The 22,960-nt window shown below is 38.9% G+C and overlaps 1 protein-coding gene across 1 annotated transcript; it reads right to left on the reverse strand.

Annotated features, from left to right (window-relative positions):
- Nucleotides 1-35: 35 nt before the first annotated feature.
- Nucleotides 36-22,661, reverse strand: zc3h15 (zinc finger CCCH-type containing 15). Its single transcript, XM_061933552.1, has 11 exons — nt 22,429-22,661; nt 18,447-18,548; nt 18,279-18,381; nt 18,044-18,196; nt 17,892-17,980; nt 13,600-13,782; nt 7,457-7,537; nt 7,321-7,386; nt 7,138-7,260; nt 6,927-7,068; nt 36-434 (listed from the first exon to the last, which is right to left on the reverse strand). The coding sequence occupies exons 1-11, from the start codon at nt 22,501-22,503 to the stop codon at nt 259-261; spliced, it is 1,293 nt and encodes a 430-aa protein (XP_061789536.1). The 5' UTR covers nt 22,504-22,661; the 3' UTR covers nt 36-258.
- Between the last annotated feature and the right edge of the window lie 299 nt (nt 22,662-22,960).

Consider the following 22,960-nt stretch of genomic DNA (forward strand, 5'->3'; position numbering starts at 1 on the left):
GGTTTCCCCGTGTGACTTCCTGACCACAACGATAATCATTGATTGACTATTTTATTCATGAACATCACTTCCAGTCACACCAAGACTGAAGTCTCCTTTGGTTCCAGGTCAACATTCCGTGTGATTCCAAGAAGGAACTGGCTGCATTTCTTAGAACAGAATCAGCGTGTTCACTTCTTTACACCAGGGGGGGGCGGAGTCAAACAGTCATGTGACCATATGTCCATCAGTCTTTTGTGGTCCTTAAGTTTGTCCCGCTCAGTCGTCCAATGCCAGTGTGTTGAGCTCCTCGTCTAAATCTTCTAGATCTTCTCCAGTGAACAAGTTCTCATCCACCGGCACGTCCTCTTCTTCTTCATCCTCCTCCTCCTCCTCCTCCTCAGCCCCTGGTGGGACGTTGGCGTCGGTGCCTCCACAAGCTCCGTTTAACTGCTCTGTGGGCACAAAAGTCTCTTTGTCTTCACTTAAGGTTCAAGGTTCAACTTTATTGTCCCCGCGGGGAAATTTGTCTTGGGCACAGTGCATCATTGCTTTCTTAACATACCCAAAAACAACAGAACAAAAACACAAGCACAGACACAACCATACAACTAACATTTAAACATCAGAACATGGAGCTTGATAGACATAGGTGGCACTTTGATGTAGGCATAAAATCTACAGTATGGAGATAAAGATAAAGTACCAATGTGCATTGCACTAGAGCTCATGGATAAAGTGCTGTGTGCTAAAGTGCTTAGTTCTAAAGTGCTATGTGCTAAAAAAGTGCTAACCTATGTATTAAAATTCTATTGCACATTGTTTGGTCAGCTTAATGGAGGCTGGGACAAATGATAATTTGAGGCGGTTAGATTTGCATAGTGGGACCCGGAGTCTTCTCCCTGATGGCAGGGTTCCATATTCAGGAAAGGGTGGGTGTTGTGAGTTGGAAATAATTTTCTTAGCTTAAAGTATCAGTAGAGAGTAAAAACAAGTTGACTTCAATGTTTACTTATATGGCCCAAAATCACCAGCGTCTCAAAGGGCTGCACAAGCCACAACGATATTGTGTCCATTAAACATATCAATTGTATTTACAATCCACAAAGTATGTGAAAATATCGTCTAAACATAAAAAAAACGCCACAAATTCAGTCGGCCGTTTTGATTATTCCGCTCCAAACACCTTGGGTAATTCCCGTAGTCACACTTCTGCACTCTGACCACATTATTAGGTCAGTCATATTGTAAATATGTGCTGTTTATCATTCACAATCCTTATGTTAGACAAGAACACATGTTTTTATGCATTCTAAATGGTAAATAAATATCTAACAACTGAGTCAAAAGATGGAGGGACCTGTCATTATACTCTCTAAAAACATCCAGAAAGTACCAACAATATTCCATTTCCATGTCATGACCTGAAAATGAACCAAATATGAGTGATATTGTTATTATAAGTGCTAACGCAGACGGACTATTTTAATGCTTACGCTGCTAAAGGTTTTTAATGATTTGCTTTTAATATCTGATTCTGGCAGCTCTGCCATTTTAGATCTTACAGCTGCCTTTGACACAGTCGACCACACAATTCTTTTAGATCGCCTGAGAGACTGTGTGGGTGTCAGGGGGACTGCATTAGAGTGGTTCAGATCCTACCTGTCAGAAAGGTCCTTCTCTGTCAGGCTGGGGGACGCCACTTCTTCTTCTGCTCCGCTTTACTGTGGTGTCCCCCAGGGATCTATTCTAGGCCCCATCCTGTTCGCTCTATACCTCCTTCCTCTTGGAGAGATTTTTAAGAGGCATGGAGTGTCTTATCACTTTTATGCTGACGACTGCCAAATTTATATGCCTATTTCAAAAGGCCACGGCCCCCTGACACCCCTTCTCAACTGTCTATGCCACGTCAAGGCTTGGTTAGCCCAGAATTTTTTAATAATGAATGAGGGGAAAACGGAAATTTTAGTGTTTGGTCCGGCCCTCACTGACTTGGGACCATTGCAAAATTATGTGCGTCCCAAAGTCATCAGCCTTGGCGTCACTATAGACAGCCATTTTAAACTTGACAAACAAGTCAATGGCGTTTTAAAATCGTGTTTTTATCATCTTCGTCTTTTAGCAAAGGTAAAACCGTTTTTATCTTTTAACCTTTTTGAACAAGTGGTGCATGCTTTTATTTCAAGTCGCCTGGACTACTGCAATGCACTTTATGCTGGCATTAGCCAAAAAGCTCTCTCCCGGTTGCAGTTAGTCCAGAATGCGGCAGCACGACTTTTAACAGGGGCCAGGAGACGCCAGCATATAACCCCAATCCTTGAGAGTTTGCACTGGCTCCCTGTTCATTTTAGAATTGATTTTAAAACCTTGCTATTTGTTTTTAAAGCTTTACATGGACTGGCACCTCAGTATATCTCGGACCTCATCCAAACTTACAATCCTGCGCACGCTCTGAGGTCCGAGAGCCAGCTCCAGCTCGTGGTGTCCAAGACGAGACTTAAAACCAGGGGAGACAGGGCCTTCTCTGTGGTCGGCCCTAAGCTCTGGAACACTCTGCCCCTCCATGTTCGAACTGCTCCCACAGTGGAGTGTTTTAAGTCTCGTCTTAAGACCCACTTTTATTCTCTGGCTTTTAACACTACGTGAGTTGTGTGGTCCTCTGTTGTCCTCTGTGTTTTTAAAATGTTGCTTTCTATTTACTGTTTTAATTGGTTTTACCCTTTGAAATTGTTTTTAATCATATTTATTTTTTATTGTTTTTAATTGTGTTTAATATTGTTGTGCAGCACTTTGGAAACATTTTGTTGTTTAAATGTGCTATATAAATAAAGTGGATTGGATTGGATTGGATTGTTGACACATTGCTTCTGCTTGGTCTCAAACTTGCTAAAAGTACATTCTAGATTATACTTCATGCATCTCTCACCTGCTAGTAGATTATATATCATTATATTACTATTGTTAGTTTGTATGTTTAGCACCGAGCAATGCTGCTAATGCTAGAGTGTCACAATAAAGCGACATCCGTTTAGCACTCGGCTTCTAAATTTTTTGCTCATCCTCTTTGTGTTCGGGTTCAAAAATAAAATGTTCTGCATCATAATTAGTCCCAAAGTAACTGCTGTTGGTTCTCACAAAGTCTGCTTGATTAGCATTGTTGTTGATGGGTAAGGGATCTACGTCACGGATCGCATGACCGGCGTCCTCATTATCTCTCAAAATGGCTTAGAAATCTCTGAGATTGATACTTATTTGATATCTATTTACTTGCAAACTTTATCAGTCTTTAGGTGTCATAAATCAGATATATATGATAATAGCTTCAATATACAGGCAACTTGTTTTTACACTCTACTGATACTTTAAACTTAAAGGGGAACTGCACTTTCTTTGGAGCTTTGCCTATCGTTAATCATGATCAAAGACATGACAATGATGTATTTTTTAATGCATTTCAAATAATAAATAATTGCGATCAAAAGTCATCTTGCAAAAACCAAAGCCAGTGAAGTTGTCACGTTGTGTAAATGGTAAATAAAAAGAGAATACAACAAATCCTTTTCAACTTATATTCAATTGAATAGACTGCAAAGACAAGATATTTCATGTTCACACTGAGAAACTTATTTCATTTTTGCAAATAATCATTAATTTAGAATTTAATGACAGCAACACATTGCAAAAAAGTTGTCATAGGGGCATTTTTACCACTGTGTTACATGGCCTTTCCTTTTAACAACACTCAGTAAAGGTTTGGGAACTGAGGAGACACATTTTTGAAGTGGAATTCTTTCCCATTCTTGCTTGATGTACAGCTTAAGTTGTTCAACAGTCCGGGGGTCTCCGTTGTGCTATTTTAGGCTTCATAATGCACCACACATTTTCAATGGGAGACAGGTCTGGACTACAGGCAGGCCAGTCTAGTACCCACACTCTTTTACTATGAAGCCACGCTGTTGTAACAGGTGGCTGGGCATTGTCTTGTTGAAATAAGCAGGGGCGTCCATGATAACGTTGCTTGGATGGCAACATATGTTGCTCCAAAACCTGTATGTACCTTTCAGCATTAATGGTGCCTTCACAGATGTGTAAGTTACCCATGTCTTGGTCACTAATACACCCCCATACCATCACACATGCTGGCTTTTACACTTTGACCCTATAGCAATCCGGATGGTTCTTTTCCTCTTTGGTCCTGAGGACACAACGTCCACAGTTTCCAAAAACTCGTCAGACCACAGAACACGTTTCCACTTTGCATCAGTCCATCTTACATGAGCTCGGGGCCCAGTGAAGCCGGCGGCGTTTCCGGGTGTTGTTGATAAATGTCTTTGGCTTTGCATAGTAGAGTTTTAACTTGCACTTACGGATGTAGCGGCCAACTGTAGTTACTGACAGTGGGTTTCTGAAGTGTTCCTGAGCCCATGTGGTGATATCCTTTACACACTGATGTCGCTTTTTGATGCAGTACTGCCTGAGGGATCCAAGGTCCGTAATATCATCGCTTACATGCAGTGATTTCTCCAGATTCTCTGAACCTTTTGATGATATTACAGACTAGATGGTGAAATCCCTAAATTCCTTGCTATAGCTGGTTGAGAAATGTTTTTCTTAAACTGTTCAACAAACAATTTGCTGTCCCTCGCCCCGTCTTTGTTTGTGAACGACTGAGCATTTCATGGAAGCTGCTTTTATACCCAATCATGGCACCCACCTGTTCCCAATTAGCCTGTTCACCTGTGGGATGTTCCAAATAAGTCTTTGATGAGCATTCCTCAACTTTCTCAGTCTTTTTTGCCACTTGTGCCAGCTTTTTTTAAACATGTTGCAGGCATCAAATTCCAAATGAGCTAATATTTGCAAAAAGTAACAACGTTTCTCAGTGTGAACATGAAATATGTTGTCTTTGCAGTCTATTCAATTGAATATAAGTTGAAAAGGATTTGTTGTATTCTCTTTTTATTTACCATTTACACAACGTGACAACTTCACTGCTTTTGGCTTTTGTATATTAACATTATGACTTATACTTGTTAAGTAAAATACTTGTTAATATTTATAATATGACTAATACTTGTTAATATTTATAATAACAATATGACTAATACTTGTTAATATTTATAATATGACTAATACTTGATACTATTTATAATAACAACATGACTAATACTTGTTAATATTTATAATAACAATATGACTAATACTTGTTAATATTTACAATATGACTAATACTTGTTAATATGTATATCACTAATACTTGTTAATATTATAATAATATGACTAATACTTGTTAATATTTATAATACCAATATGACTAATACTTGTTAATATTTATAATAACAGTATGACTAATACTTGTTAATATTCATAATATGACTAATACTTGTTAATATTTATAATAATAATATGACTAATACTTGTTAATATTTATAATACTAATATGACTAATACTTGTTAATATTCATAATAATATGACTAATACTTGTAAATATTTATAATAACAATATGACTAAAACTTGTTAATATTTATAATAACAATATGACCAATACTTGTTAATATTTATAATATAACTAATACTTGTTAATATTTATAATATGACTAATACTTGATACTATTTATAATAACAACATGACTAATACTTGTTAATATTTATAATAACAATAACACTAATACTTGTTAATATTTATAATAACAATATGACTAATACTTGTTAATATTTACAATATGACTAATACTTGTTAATATGTATATCACTAATACTTGTTAATATTTATAATAATATGACTAATACTTGTTAATATTTATAATATCAGTAATACTTGTTAATATTTATAATAACAATATGACTAATACTTGTTAATATTTATAATAATATGACTAATACTTGTTAATATTTATAATACCAATATGACTAATACTTGTTAATATTTATAATAACAGTATGACTAATACTTGTTAATATTCATAATAATATGACTAATACTTGTTAATATTTATAATAATAATATGACTAATACTTGTTAATATTTATAATACTAATATGACTAATACTTGTTAATATTCATAATAATATGACTAATACTTGTAAATATTTATAATAACAATATGACTAAAACTTGTTAATATTTATAATAACAATATGACTAATACTTGTTAATATTTATAATATGACTAATACTTGATACTATTTATAATAACAACATGACTAATACTTGTTAATATTTATAATAACAATATGACTAATACTTGTTAATATTTATAATAACAATATGACTAATACTTGTTAATATTTACAATGTGACTAATACTTGTTAATATGTATATCACTAATACTTGTTAATATTTATAATAATATGACTAATACTTGTTAATATTTATAATATCAGTAATACTTGTTAATATTTATAATAACAATATGACTAATACTTGTTAATATTTATAATAATATGACTAATACTTGTTAATATTTATAATACCAATATGACTAATACTTGTTAATATTTATAATAACAGTATGACTAATACTTGTTAATATTCATAATAATATGACTAATACTTGTTAATATTTATAATAATAATATGACTAATACTTGTTAATATTTATAATACTAATATGACTAATACTTGTTAATATTCATAATAACATGACTAATACTTGTAAATATTTATAATAACAATATGATTAAAACTTGTTAATATTTATAATAACAATATGACTAATACTTGTTAATATTTATAATATGACTAATACCTGTTAATATTTATAATAACAATATCACTAACACTTTTTGAATGTTTTTATAGTATTTTATATGCGGAGTAGAGGAGCTGGAAGCAGACCTCTATTAACGTTGATTTAATATTTCGTGTGCCGTCGTCATGACGACAGTGGACAATAAGCAACGCCCCCCCAAAAAAATGCACTTCCCCTTTAAGGATTTCTTACCGCTGTCCTGAGCCGTCATCTGAGTCTTGGTCTTGGAGGAGAAGCGGTCCCTGGCAGCCACAGTTATGCCCGTGTCATCCACCTCCTGAGGCACGAAGCGGGACAGGTCTATGTCCTGGACCTGGACCTGGGTGCTGTGGGTCTGAAGGCGAGACGCAACACCGTCAAGCATGAAGACGCCCTGCACAACAACAACAACAACATGCATCACCTCCTCATCCTCATCCTCGTCCTCATCCTCATCATCCTCGTTAGCATATCGGGCGTCGACCGCCTCCTCGTCGTCGTCGTCCACAAGTTCGGGTCGGAACTCGAAGACCTCGCGACCGCTGACCTGCAGGTGACATGATGTGAGACGTCTCCTGGGACCTGACGGTGGGCAACACCAACTCACCACCAGCGACCTGCCGGCCTTGAAGTCCGCCTTCTTCTTCTCCATCTCCGCTATCGCTTTGTCCACCTGTCAGAGCTCACCTTTAACCCCTGCACACCTGTCACCACCTGTCATCACCTGTCATCCCTCGCCACACCTTCTCCTGCCTCTTCCTCCTCTTCCACGCCAGGAAGGTCTCCAGAGTGATGCGGGTCACGCTGGCGCCGAGTGCTGAGCGCTGACAAGGAGACCAGAAGAGAGGTTGGAACACCTGGAGCGACCATTTTTTTAGATGTCCTTCTTTACCTATCGCTTTCTAATTTAAACACCTGTAGTGATGGAGCGACCATCTCTGATGCCCTTCTTTACCTCTCTCTTTCTAATTTAAACACCTGTAGCCATAGACATCTTATAAGTAGACCATACTTGCCAACCTTGAGACCTCCGATTTCGGGAGGTGGGGGGCGTGGTTAATATATATATATATATATATATATATATATATATATATATAAGAAATACTTGACTTTCAGTGAATTCTAGCTATATATATATATATATATATATATATATATAAAATAAATACTTGAATTTCAGTGTTCATTTATTTACACATATACACACACATAACACTCATCTACTCATTGTTGAGTTAAGGGTTGAATTGTCCATCCTTGTTCTACTTTCTGTCACTATTTCAGAACACACACATTATACAAATATACATTATAAAATCAATAAGAAAACGGGAGCTCTAATTCGGGAGTCTGAATTAGGATCAGAAGTTCCTATATAAACATTGCGTACTCACGTCGCCATTTTTGTATTGATTACTGCAGCTGTGCACTGGATTCATTCACAAATACAAACTACAACTCACAAACACTTTAGAGTTAGGCTCCACCATCAGAATGTGTACTTAAACTTATAAAGATCACATGGATATTATTCAGTGAGTTGATTCACCAAAACTAACCTGTTATACAGGAGGAAAAAGCACACAGGACGTTTCAATTGTTCACAGACTGGTCGCGCTCATCAGAATGACAAGACACTTCCGGTCTGCAGGTGATAGCATTCAATTGGGAAGAAACGCCCTACTGCCCCCTACTGACCAATGTGAATACTGATAAATGTGTAATGACAGCTCCAAAAACGAATTCAAACCACAAAATAAAATAAATAAATCAACACAAAAATGTGACACATTATGGGTGAGTCACATATGCATGCACAGTAGATGGCAGTATTGTCCTGTTTAAAAGTGTCACAACATTGCTGTTTACGGCAGACGAACTGTTTTACGGTAGACGCTGTTGTTGTGTGTTGTCAACACGTCACTCAGGTCCGCATGGAGCTGGAGGGGGCGTGGCCTCCAGCTCCGCCTGAATTTCGGGAGTTTTTCGGGAGGAAATTTGTCCCGGGAGGTTTTCGGGAGAGGCGCTGAATTTCGGGAGTCTCCCGGAAAATCCGGGAGGGTTGGCAAGTATGAAGTAGACGCAGTATTGGCTGCTGTGACGCGAGAAATTGGGCCGCCATCTTGAAGTGGTGATGAGGAGCCGGCGAGCAGCCTCAACTGACAGTTGACAGGTAGAAAACAAAGATGGTGTTCAGTGTTGTCCCGCTCAAATGAGCGGACTGTTGAAAATAGGAATCGGGGGATTACTTTTAATAATAATAACAATAATAATAATAATAGATTTTAATTATAAAAAAGCACTTTACATTGAGTAAACAAAGTGCTACAGTGTATTAAAAAATATATATATACGGTATATATATATATATATATGTATATATCTAAAATAAAAAATAAAAACTAGAACAGCCAAATAGCTAAAACTAGTATGCATATATCTAAAAAAAAAAAGGCTTTTTTAAAAAGAATGGTTTTAAAGCCGTTTTTAAAAGCCTCCACAGTCTGTGGTGCCCTCAGGTGGTCAGGGAGAGCGTTCCACAGACTGGGAGCGGCGGAGAAGAAAGCCCGGTCTCCCATTGTTCTCGGAGGTTTGAGGAAGTTAGCCTGTCCGGAGCAGAGGTGTCGTGTGGAGGATTTGGGGGTGAGTAGTTCTTTGAGGTAGAGGGGGGGCATTTCCATGGAGGCACTTTTCACGAGTAACATTTAACATTAACGTACTATTGGTTGTATTTTGTGAAAAGAACATTACCACAGAGTTGAGAAGGAGCAAAAATCTTCAATAGTACTGAAATAAAAAACTAAATTCACCAAGCCGCCACTGGTTATGATGCATTCTTCATTTTAGGCAAAATATAAGACAATACTTTCTTAACAGTATAATTGTAACCAGGAATACGTCTTCAAGTAACAATATTCAAATACTAACATTGTTGGGTAAGACAGAATTTGGTTTTATTCTGAATCCAGTGAAACAGATTGGTGGTTTTAGCTGATATAAAGACTTTCAGATGTTTATATATGTTTATGTTGAAGTATTTGGCAGACGCTTTTATCCAAAGCGACATACATCAAAAATACATATAAAACAATCACTGTAAACATGTTCATTTAAGGGAAGAATGTAATAGAAAATATCAACACAAAGAGTCATAAACTCTCTGCTGCTGCTGCAGCAACAGAGATACAGTCTATAAGATATATAGATATCTAATGTATTCATACATTGTTTATGTAGGATATACTAGGGCTGTAACGCTACACAACAATTTCGGTTCGGTACGTACCTCGGTTTAGAGGTCACGGTTTGGTTCATTTTTGGTACAGTAAGAAAACAACAAAACATACATTTTTGGGTTATTTATTTATACTAAATTGGCAAAATATTCCACCAAAAATATTTTTTCTTAGTGGAATATTTGATGTGAAGTAATGGTAACCTTGGATAGGTCAATAATTCATAACAACATTGATTTTGATTCAATATTATGTTTTGAGCAATGACATTTTGAAAGAAAAAAAAAAACAGCTTTGTTTTATTAGTCAACATTGCAACTTTTTCTAAATTACATTTAACCTTTAAGCTTTTTTATTTCACTTTTGTTACGTTTTTGTTTATTTTAATAGTATTTTTAGAATGTGCCGTGGGCCTTTAAAACATTAGCTGTGGGCCGCAAATGGCCTCCGGGGCACACTTTTGACATCCCTGCTATAGATAATAAAACATTAAATGTGATAAATCTATGGATAAAAAGCAGAGCCTGGCGACGCATGCGCGTTTATCATAACTCTCTCTCTCTCTCTGTCTCTGCCCCTCCCTCACCAATGCTGCTGTTTGTTTCGTTTTTAACCCCTTCTTAACCCTGAACGTACATTGAAAATACACGCAACCCTATCTCAAAATGCCGGACATTTGAGGCATTTAAGAAACTCCGCCCTGACAGCTCCGCAAAAGAGGACATGTCCGGTGAAAAGAGGACGTATGGTCAGTCTATTCTAGCCCGTTAGCTTTTAGCATGCCGTGTGTTGTGCCTCGGTGTGCATTGTTTACACAACGTGCGTTACGCTACTTAATATGTCCGTGTGGAAACACGTTCGGTACACCTCCGAACCGAACCGGAATCCCCGTACCGAAACGGTTCAATACAAATACACGTACCGTTACACCCCTAGGATATACACATGTATATATAACCTAATCATATTGTTTCTTCAATTTAAAAATAGCTGACCGTTTTTTTCACCCTTCTCTGGGAGTATATTCCCAGTTTTGATCTGGGACGTCTGGTCACTTATAGCAGTGGTCCCCAACCTTTTTGTAACTGTGAATATTCTATTACCATACCGGCCAACTTTTGAAATCAGAAAAACCTAGTAGCCAGGGTCCAGGGGACAAAGTCCTGGTGGGGGGTTCAGGGGGGCGAAGCCCCCCGACGCAAAATGATTATTAGCATTCAGACAGGTTAAAATGTTGCTAAAACCATCACTGTTTGGGCGACGAAAAACGTTGAAAGTCTTCCACTTGTATCGCTAGCAACGGCATTAGACTTGTGTTTTTTTGTCCCAACGTGGTCTTTTACATCGCTAATTCCTCCGTGTCCGATCGAAAAATCTTGTCTGCACAAGGTGCAATTCGCGTAGTTTTCACCCTTTTTGGAACGGATAATTATTCCCGGATAGGCTTTTGAATATTCTTCACGGAATGACTGCCGTTTTCTTTTCGGTTTAAGACTCGTTTGCGATTTTTCTACGGCTGATTCCATGATCGTTCGCTCGTTTGGAAACAATGGCAACTGTATGGCGTCACATTAGTGCCAAAAATCAGAGCGCATAAAAACTGTTATCCCGCGCTGATTCTCCACTTCGTGCGCGCGCGCGACACCATTTTGCGCGCGCGTGGTGCCTTTCTGCGCTCGCGCCGTCTCGGTCTGTGCGCTCTCTGTGTACTTCTGGCATCTCTCCTTGCGCTGTCATGTTTCTTTTTGGCACTTTGGGGGCGGGTATGCTTAGACGGCCCCTTCTTTCTGATTGGTTGTGAGCATTTTTCATATGACCAATCATTCTCCAGTGTAGCAACGTTGTAGCCATCTTACTTCGGACATCTAGCCTCAATCATTACATTGATGTCAATGGTACATGTACTACTTAAATTACCATAACTTGCTCGATTTTCGACCAATTTACAAACGGTTTGCCTTGTTACAAATCTTGTTACATGTAGATATGACATAGGATGCTGTACCTGTTGAAATGACCTCTTTCGCTTAAAAAAAAAAAAAGACTTAATTGTGCAACATAGTTGTGTAGGGTCAGTGTTAGTCAGTTCTCTGATTATTTTAAACTGTTTCAGAATACATTATTAAAAGCTATTTTTAACATTTTAAAAACAAAATTCAAAGATTATTTCATTACTTTTATGGCTGAATCAAAAGAAATTCCATAAATTAGAAAACAAATGTTCAAGAAGAAGTGAAATTATAAAATAATGTTATGGTTGGATGTTATTGCTGGTGGACCAGTTCTGGCTGAAAGATGTGATTATGGTGTTTGTTGTCTTATTATTTATTTGGGTCACATTTTGTATTACCCTGTATTGTGTTTATGTGGTATGAAATAACCTTCATCAGCGCGCAACATTTTTTTATCCACTTCTTCCTTCGTAAATCTTGATACATATTGACGATGACCCGCCCTGCTATACTTCTGATTGGCTCTGAGCATTTTTCAGCACCCCCAAAGTGCCAAAAAGAAACATGACAGCGCGAGGAGAGATGCCAGGAGTACACTAGAGAGCGCGCAGAAAGGCACCGCGCGCACGCTAAAAGGCACCACGCGCGCGCAAAATGGTGTCGCGCGCGCACGAAGTGGAGAATCAGCGCGTGATAACAGTTTTTATGCGCTCGGATTTTTGGCACTAATGTGACGCCATACAACTGGTGCCTCGTGCTTGGCAGCGGTGCTATAAATAGCCTCACGCATGGCATTCGGAATGACTCGATAGGAAGTTACGGGAAGCAGTGTCGATTGTCATTGTTGTTACGCGATTTCGTGAATAAAACTTTTTAAAAAATATATTTTTTTAATTAATGAAAAACCGTATTTTTTATCACTGCAACCGTAACCCGGAATAGGTTGATGAAAACCGTACTAATTACGGGAAAACCGGAGTAGTTGGCAGGTATGTATTACTGTTAAGCAAACTATGAATAATAAAACATGTGTCCTTTATCATAGCTACACGTATGACAAAAAAAAGCGTGTGAAAATCAGTGGTATTCAGTGAGGTAAGATGAATTAAATGCGCTGACAGTTCATTGCTCCTGCCAAATGAATTGCACTGAGTGGAGCGGATCACCACTCCAAGATGGCGGCCCCGCGTCTCGTCAGCGCCAGTAGGCAGTAGCGCTCCATGCTGCGTAACCCTTAGAACATGTCTATGGCTGTAGTGATGGATGCCCTTTATCTCTCTTTCTAATTTAAACACCTGTAGCGATGGAGCGGCCATCTTTGAATGCCCTTCTTTACCTCTCTCTCTATTTTAAACACCTTTAGTGATGTAATGGCCATCTTTGATGCCCTTAGTAGATTTTATTTGTAAAAAGCTCTTTACATTGAGTAAACAACCTTAAAGTGCTACAGTGTATTAAAAAAATAAAAATAAAATAATAATATATAATATATCTAAAAAAAGGCTTTTTTAAAAAGAAGGGTTTTTAAGCCTTTTTTAAAAACATCCACAGTCTGTGGTGCCCTCAGGTGGTCAGGTAGAGCGTTCCACAGACTGGGAGCGGCGGAGCAGAAAGCACGGTCTCCCTTCTTTACCTCTCTCTCTATTTTAAACACCTGTAGCAATGGAGCGGCCATGTTTGAAAGCCTTTCCTTACCTCTCTCTCTATTAGCTCCTCCATAGAGATCTCCTCCTCTTTCTCCTCCTTCTTCTTATCTCTCTTCAGCACGAAGCCGGGCGGCAGGGCATGGCGGTACATGCAGGTGTCGCCCCCTGCTGGGCACACCCAGAACCAGCCATATTTGTTGCCCTCAATGGCCTCCAGGAAGAATTTACACACCTGTGCAAAATAAAAACAGGTGAATAGTTGTTATAGTATGTTATAACTATGTTCACATGTTATATTATGTAAGCATGTTATATCTTATGTTCACATGTTATACAAACCCCGTTTCCATGATTTGGGAAATTGTGTTAGATGTAAATATAAATGGAATACAATGATTTGTAAATAATTTTCAACCCATATTCAGTTGAATATGCTACAAAGACAACATATTTGATGGTTTTTTTTTGCAAATAATCATTAACTTTAGAATTTGATTGCCAGCAACACGTGACAAAGAAGTTGGGAAAGGTGGCAATAAATACTGATAAAGTTGAGGAATGCTCATCAAACACTTATTTGGAACATCCCACAGGTGTGCAGGCTCATTGGGAACAGGTGGGTGCCATGATTGGGTATAAAAACAGCTTCCCAAAAAATACTCTGTCTTTCACAAGAAAGGATGGGGCGAGGCACACCCCTTTGTCCACAACTGCGTGAGCAAATAGTCAAACAGTTTAAGAACAACGTTTCTCAAAGTGCAATTGCAAGAAATTTAGGGATTTCAACATCTACGGTCCATAATATCATCAAAAGGTTCAGAGAATCTGGAGAAATCACTCCACGTAAGCGGCATGGCCGGAAGCCAACATTGAATGACCGGGACCTTCGATTCCTCAAACGGCACTGTATCAAAAACCGACATCAATCTCTAAAGGATATCACCACATGTGCTCAGGAACACTTCAGAAAACCACTGTCACTAAATACAGTTGGTCGCTACATCTGTAAGTGCAAGTTAAAGCTCTACTATGCAAAGCGAAAGCCATTTATCAACAACACCCAGAAACGCCGCCGGCTTCTCTGGGCCCGAGATCATCTAAGATGGACTCATGCAAAGTGGAAAAGTGTTCTGTGGTCTGACGAGTCCACATTTCAAATTGTTATTGGAAATATTCGACATTGTGTCATCCGGACCAAAGTGGGAAGCGAACCATCCAGACTGTTATCGACGCAAAGTTGAAAAGCCAGCATGTGTGATGGTATGGGGGTGTATTAGTGCTCAAGGCATGGGTAACTTACACATCTGTGAAGGCACCATAATGCTGAAAGGTACATAGAGCTTTTGGAACAACACATGCTGCCATCTAAGCGCCGTCTTTTTCATGGACGCCTCTGCTTATTTCAGCAAGACAATGCCAAGCCACAATCAGCACGTGTTACAACAGCGTGGCTTTGTAAAAAAAAGAGTGTGGGTACTTTCCTGGCCCGCCTGCAGTCCAGACCTGTCTCCCATCGAAAATGTGTGGCGCATTATGAAGCGTAAAATACGACAGCGGAGACCCCGGACTGTTGAACGACTGAAGCTCTACATAAAACAAGAATGGGAAAGACCTCCACTTTCAAAGCTTCAACAATTAGTTTTCTCAGTTCCCAATCGTTTATTGAGTGTTGTTAAAAGAAAAGGTGATGTAACACAGTGGTGAACATGCCCTTTCCCAACTACTTTGGCACGTGTTGCAGCCATGAAATTCTAAGTTAATTATTATTTGCAAAAAAAATAAATTATGTTTATGAGTTTGAACATCAAATATGTTGTCTTTGTAGTGCATTCAATTGAATATGGGTTGAAAAGGATTTGCAAATCATTGTATTCCGTTTATATTTACATCTAACACAATTTCCCAACTCATATGGAAACGGGGTTTGTAAGAGACTAGACGTATAAGATTTCATGGGATTTAGCGATTAAGAGTGACAGATTGTTTGGTAAACGTATAGCATGTTCTATATGTTATAGTTATTTGAATGACTCTTACCATAATATGTTACGTTAACATACCAGTTGGTTATTTATGCCTCATATAACTTACACTTATTCAGCCTGTTGTTCACTATTCTTTATTTATTTTAAATTGCCTTTCAAATGTCTATTCTTGCTGTTGGCTTTTATCAAATAAATTTCCCCCAAAAATGCGACTTATTCTCCAGTGCGACGTATATATGATTTTTCCTTCTTTATTATGCATTTTTGGCTGGTGCGACTTATACTCCGGAGCGACTTATACTTTGAAAAATACAGTATGTTATATCTTATGTTCACATGTTATATTATGTAAGTATGTTATATCTTAAGTTCACATGTTATATTATGTAAGTATGTTATATCTTATGTTCACATGTTATATTAAGTAAGTATGTTATATCTTATGTTCACATGTTATATTATGTAAGTATGTTATATCTTAAGTTCACGTTATATTATGTAAGTATGTTATATCTTATGTTCACATGTTATATTATGTAAGTATGTTATATCTTATGTTCACATGTTATATTATGTAAGTATGTTATATCTTAAGTTCACGTTATATTATGTAAGTATGTTATATCTTATGTTCACATGTTATATTATGTAAGTATGTTATATCTTATGTTCACATGTTATATTATGTAAGTATGTTATATCTTATGTTCACATGTTATATTATGGAAGTATGTTATATCTTCTGTTCACATGTTGTATTATGTAAGTATATCTTATGTTCACATGTTATATTATGTAAGTATGTTATATCTTATGTTCACATGTTGTATTACGTAAGTATATCTTATGTTCACATGTTATATTATGTAAGTATTAGAGATGCGCGGATAGGCAATTATTTCATCCGCAACCGCATCAGAAAGTCGTCAACCATCCGCCATCCACCCGATCTAACATTTAATCAAAACCGCATCCGCCCGCACCCGCCCGTTGTTATATATCTAATATAGACGATGCAAGGCCTTAGTGAGGTTATAAAGCTTTTGCCTGTTAAAGAAAGGAGACTGATCCAATGCAGCACAGACATTCAATGCGTGCCACGCTGTCACGGCCCAGACGCACACCAGTGCGCAATCATATGGGAGCCGCGCTGAGCGCACCTCCAAGCGCGTGGAGGTGCGATGTCCCTCGCACCCGCGGCGGCTCCACCCGGGCTCGCGCCCGAGGCTTCAGCGCGCACCGCGGCGGCCATCCTACTCGTCGCGGCCTAGCCCTCGCGGCTCTCGCTGCCGGCGACGGCCGGGTATGGGCCCGACGCTCCAGCGCCATCCATTTTCAGGGCTAGTTGATTCGGCAGGTGGGTTGTTACACACTCCTTAGCGGGTTCCGACTTCCATGGCCACCGTCCTGCTGTCTATATCAACCAGGGTGAGCCCCACCCCTTTCGTGAGCGCACTGCGCGCGGAGTGACCCCTGTTACGCGCCCCCGGCAACAGGGGTGGCGGGCAGGTAAGCTGTGCGGGCGGAGCGCACGGAGTGACCCCTGTTACGAGCCCCTGGCCACGGGGGTGGCGGGCAGGTAAGCTGCTTACCTGCTGCGCGTGACGCCGGCCGCGGCAAAGGTGGACGAGGCGGGGTGTCGGTGCGGTGGGCGCGGTGGTGACCCTGGACGTGCGTCGGGCACTTCTCGCGGATCACCTCAGCTACGGCTCCCGGTGGGGCCCTCTCGGGGGAAGGGGCTTCGGTCCCGGACCCCGGCGAGGCGTCCCTTCTCCGCTCCGTAAAAGTGTCCATCTCTTTTTTTTCTTCTTCTTCTTCTGTTGTGGCATATGCTGCAGGTGCCTGCTCGTTTTTCGTATGTGGGTAACAACATTTAACTATGTATATGTATTTCCCAATTGGTTTAACTGCCACCCGCCTGAATCTATTTAAAATCTAATTTTTTTTTTATTTCAACCGCCCGACCCGACCCGCGGATAAAATCTAATTTTTTTTCGCGGATCGGGTGGTTGTGTCCGCAAACCGCGCATCTCTAGTAAGTATGTTATATTCACATGTTATGTTTGTATGTTATATTGTGTTTGTATGTTGTAATATTCACATGTTATGTTTGTATGTTATATGTTCTTGAATCCTGGTGTTGTTTCTTGAACAAAACAAAGTTGCTCCCCTTTCATCCACATGAGAACCGATCGAGGTCCGAACCTTCAAGTAGAATCCTAAACATCGTGTCAATGAGTCTACTTGAGTCGTGTGCCTCTGAGGACCTTGAAGTCCACCAGTGGGTACTTGGAGGTGTACTGTGTGTACTTTGTAGTGTACTTGTACCACAAAGAACATTTGAAACGAGTCTTACGATCTGAGTTTTGAGTTTCTTGTCAGCCTCGCCGTGCTTCTTGTTGACCACCTCCTCTAGCTTCTTCTCGTCCCAGTTGTCCATGGTGTCTAGGACAGGATAGGACCCCATTGTTAGTCCTTCATTCTGCACCGCGAGAAGCCGGGCCTCACCTTTCTCCAGCTCTTCGTCCCTCTCGTCCACGTAGAGGCTCTTCTTCTCGCACTTCCTCTCCATGGACAGGTCGTGGCTGAACTTGCACTTGTCTCCTTTGGTGCACTGGCCCTGCTTGAAGAAGGCGCACAGCACCGACTTGGGATCCACGCCTGAAGGACATAAAGAGTTGGCGACTGGTCAGAACAAGAAAAAAGACTTGGAGGTCCTCCAAACATCAAGCAGGTGAGGAACCTTTGCTGACTTTCTGAGCGGCGACCACGGGCTTGAAGAGCTCATTGAGCTCATCCAACTCTTTCTTCTTGTCCGTCTTCTTGTTGGTCTTATCACCCTCCACCTGAGACACACACACATGGGTCTTCTCCTTTACGTCCTTAGCAGAAGAAGAAGTGTCAACCTCACCTGTCGGGCGTTTTGCTGTCCAGATTTCACTTGCTGTGTCACGTTCTTGATGAACTTTTGTTGTTTGGCCCCTTTCTTGTTCTTCAAGCCAAACGTTTTGTCCTGCAATGAAAACATATTCCATAAAGTTCATAGAGAGAAGTCTTCTACTTGGGCTCCTCACAATTTATGATTGTAATTTACACCGCTGTCTTAACAGGACAAGCGGTAGAAAATGGATGGATGGATGTCTTAAACCTTTGCTAAGCCACACATTCCACTTGATTCCACAGCTGCCAGTAAAATGTACACCAAGTACATTTTATTTAGTTTTTTACTCGACAGGTACATTTTAGTTTTTTTTACATGTTAGGTACATTTTATTTTGTCTTGTACACGTCAGGTACATTTTATGTAGTTTTTTTACTCGGGTACATTTTAGTTTTTTACACGTTAGGTACATTTTATTTTGTCTTGGACAAGTCAGGTACATTTTATTTTGTTTTTTTACTCGCCGGGTACATTTTTATTTTGTCTTGTACACGTCAGGTACATTTTATGTAGTTTTTTTACTCGAGTACATTTGAGTTTATTACACATTAGGTACATTTTGTTTAGTTTTTTTACTCGGGTACATTTTAGTTTATTACACGTTAGGTACATTTTATTTTGTCTTGGACAAGTCGGGTACATTTTATTTTGTTTTTTTACTCGCCGGTACATTTTTATTTTGTCTTGTACACGTCAGGTACATTTTATGTAGTTTTTTTTACTCGGGTACATTTGAGTTTATTACACGTTACGTACATTTTGTTTAGTTTTTTACACGTCAGGTACATTTCATTTGTCTTGTACACGTCAGGTACATTTTATTTCGTTTTTTTTACTCAGGTACATTTTAGTTTATTATACGTTAGGTGCATTTTATCTTGTACAAGTCGGGTACATTTTATTTAGTTTTTTACTCGACATTTTATTTTGTCTTGTAGGGCGCGGCCACCCCTGCTGCCCACTACTCCAAGGGGGTGATCAAGGGTGATGGGTCAAATACAGATAATAATTTTGCACACCTAGTGTGTGTGTGACAATTATTGGTACTTTAACTTTAACAAGTCAGGTACCTTTTACTTTGTTTTTTACTCGACAGGTAAATGGCAAATGGGTTATACTTGTATAGCGCTTTTCTACCTTCCAGGTACTCAAAGCGCTTTGACACTATTTCCACATTCACACACTGATGGCGTCAGCTGCCATGCAAGGCCCTAACCACCACCCATCAGGAGCAAGGGTGAAGTGTCTTGCTCAAGGACACAACGGACGTGACGAGGTTGGTAGAAGGTGAGGATTGAACCAGGAACCCTCAGGTTGCTGCTGGCACGGCCACTCTCCCAACCGCGCCACTCCGTCCCCTAGGTACATTTCATTTTGTTTTTTACTCGTCAGGTACATTTTATTTTGTTTTTTACTCGTCAGGTACATTTTATCTTGTTTTTTACTCGTCAGGTACATTTTATTTTGTCTTGTACACACAAGGTACATTTTATTTTGTCTTCTACACACTCGGTACATTTTATTTTGTCTTCTACACGCCAATTACATTTTATTGTGTTCTTTTCCACTGCAGGTACATTTTATTTTGTCTTCTACACGCCAAGTACATTTTATTTAGTTTCTTACTCGACAGTTACATTTTATTTTGGTTTTTTTACATGTTAGGTACATTTTAATTTTATTTTTTTACGTATTAGGTACATTTTATTTTGTTTTTTACTCGTCAGCTACATTTTTTTTTTTTTACATGTTAGGTACATCTCCTCTCTGAGCTGCCACGTTATCGTGGTAAAGGAGTTTGCGTGTCCCAATGATCCAAGGAGCTATGTTGTCCGGGGACTTCCATGCCCCCTGGTAGGGTCTCCCAAGACAAACAGGTCCTAGATAAGGGATCAGACAAAGAGCAGCTCGAAGACCTCTATGAAAATGCAACAACCGAGACTCCGATTTCCCTCACCGGGGCCCCCCTGTGGAGCCAGCCCTGGAGTTGGGGCACGATGGCGAGCGCCTGGTGGCTGGGCCTGTACATTTTTATTTAATTCTTTATGTGTTAGGTACATTTTATTTAGTTTTTTTACTCGTCAGGTACATTTTATTTTGTGTTTTTACACTTAAGGTACATTTATTTTACTCTTCAGGTACATTTTATTTTGTGTTTTTACACATTAAGTACATTTTATTTTACTCATCAAGTACATTTTATTTTGTATTTTTACACATTGGTTACATTTTATTTTTTATTTTACTCGTCGGGTACACTTTATTTAGTTTTTTTACACATCAGGTACATTTTCTTTTGTTATTACCTGAACAGGTACATTTTATTACATTTTTTTACATGCTAGGTACATTTTATTTATTTACAGGTCAAGTACATTTTATTTTGTTTTTTACTCAACAGGTACATTTCATTTTGTTTTTTTACATGTCAGGTACATTTTATTTTGTATATTTACATGTCAGGTACATTTTATTTTGTTTTTTACTCTACATCCATCCATCCATTTTCTACCGCTTATTCCCTTTGGGGTCGCGGGGGGCGCTGGAGCCTATCTCAGCTACAATCGGGCGGAAGGCGGTGTACACCCTGGACAAGTCGCCACCTCATCGCAGGGCCAACACAGATAGACAGACAACATTCACACTCGCATTCACACACTAGGGCCAATTTAGTGTTGCCAATCAACTTATCCCCAGGTGCATGTCTTTGGAGGTGGGAGGAAGCCGGAGTGCCCGGAGGGAACCCACGCAGTCACGGGGAGAACATGCAAACTCCACACAGAAAGATCCCGAGCCCGGGATTGAACCCAAGACTACTCAGGACCTTCGTATTGTGAGGCAGATGCACTAACCCCTCTTCTCTACATGTACATTTTATTTAGTTTTCTACTCGACAGGTAACATTTTATTTGGTTTTTTACTCGACAGGTACATTTTATTTTGTTTTTTACTCGTCAGGTACATTTTATTTTGTCTTGTACACATCAGGTACATTTTATTTAGTTTTTTTACTACGATACATTTTATTTTGTTTTTTACTCGTCAGGTTAGTTTTATTTAGTTTTTTTTTACTTGTCAGGTACATTTTATTTTGTCTTCTACACACCAGGTACATTTTATTTTGTCTTCTACACACAAAGTATATTTTATTGTGTTATTTTCCACTGCAGGTACATTTTATTGTGTCTTCTACATGCCAAGTACATTTTCTTTTTTTACATATTAGGTACATTTTATTTAATTTTTTTACATGTAAGGTACATTTTATTTTGTCTTTTACTCGCCAGGTACCTTTTATTTTGTGTTTTTACACATTACGTACATTTTACTTTACTCATCAGGTACGTTCTATTTTGTATTTTTACACATTAGGTACATTTTATTTTTTATTTTACTGGTCAGGTACATTTTATTTTGTTATTACCTGAACAGGTACATTTTATCAATTTTTGTTTACACGCTAGGTACATTTTATTTATTTACACGTCAAGTACATTTTATTTTGTTTTTTACACGTTAGATACATTTTATTTGGTCTTCTACACGTGAGGTACATTATATAATTTTTTTTTTACAGTCAAGTATAATTGATTTAGTTTTATTACACGTCAAGTACAAAAATGTAGTATTTCTAGACGCCAGGTACAAATAATAGATTTATTTGGTACACTCGATTCATTCATTTTCTACCGCTTGTCCCTTTCCGGGCACTTGAGTTTATTAGCACGTTCAGTAACGCGGTGCTCAGTATTGTGACGTCATCGCCGTGCCAGCAGGGCCTCCTGGTCGCCAACAAGCTACTTTTCTTGACGCAGAATCATGTTTGTGACATCAAGTGAATGCGAAAGTAAACATTTGATGATTGTTTATTTGACTAAATGAGTGATTATGTGTCATGTTAGCTCCGATGCTAGCTGGGCGACAAGCTACATGCTAACTCGTGATTCTTTACCTCAATGATCTTTTCCTTTTTCTTTTCTTGCGTCTTTTTATTTCCCGTGGCCGGAGCCGGCTTCTTCGGAGGCATGTTGGCTGAGTCGCAGGCCTGCGCTACAGTCCCCCGAGGCGTGAATAGAAGAGTAAAATGATTAAGATTTGAGGGAAAAAAGAGGATTTGTGCCGCTAATTTTTTTCCACACTTGATGCTAGCAGTGCGCCGCGACGCCGAGGCTCCGCCCACCGCCGCCTGTGATTTGCTGACACGCCGTGACGTCACGACGCGTGGCATGACGGGTAGTTTAGCCCATGACGACTGGAATTACGTCCAATAAACTAATATTTAAGTCCAAATGAGCACATTAACTACTAAGCTAATGCTTTGTATGTAATACACAATAATATAGTTCATTATATAACATCAATAATCTAAAATTATTCACAAATGTGTGCTTCATTCATTCTACTATAATTATTGACAATCATCAGCGTTACTGCGAGCTTGTGCAGTATCAGGTTTCAGTCGGCAGGTGTCACTGTTGTAATGA

The sequence above is a fragment of the Nerophis lumbriciformis genome, linkage group LG02 (assembly GCF_033978685.3).
Source record: "Nerophis lumbriciformis linkage group LG02, RoL_Nlum_v2.1, whole genome shotgun sequence".
NCBI lineage: Eukaryota > Metazoa > Chordata > Actinopteri > Syngnathiformes > Syngnathidae > Nerophis > Nerophis lumbriciformis.

Coding starts and splice junctions, on each gene's coding strand:
- zc3h15 (XM_061933552.1), bottom strand. CDS start 22,503: ATGCCTCCGAAGAAGCCGGCTCCGGCCACGGGAAATAAAAAGACGCAA. Junction 18,197..18,278: donor CGCTCAGAAAGTCAGCAAAG/GTTCCTCACCTG, acceptor TATGTCCTTCAG/GCGTGGATCCCAAGTCGGTG. Junction 435..6,926: donor GATGACGGCTCAGGACAGCG/GTAAGAAATCCT, acceptor TTGTGCCCACAG/AGCAGTTAAACGGAGCTTGT.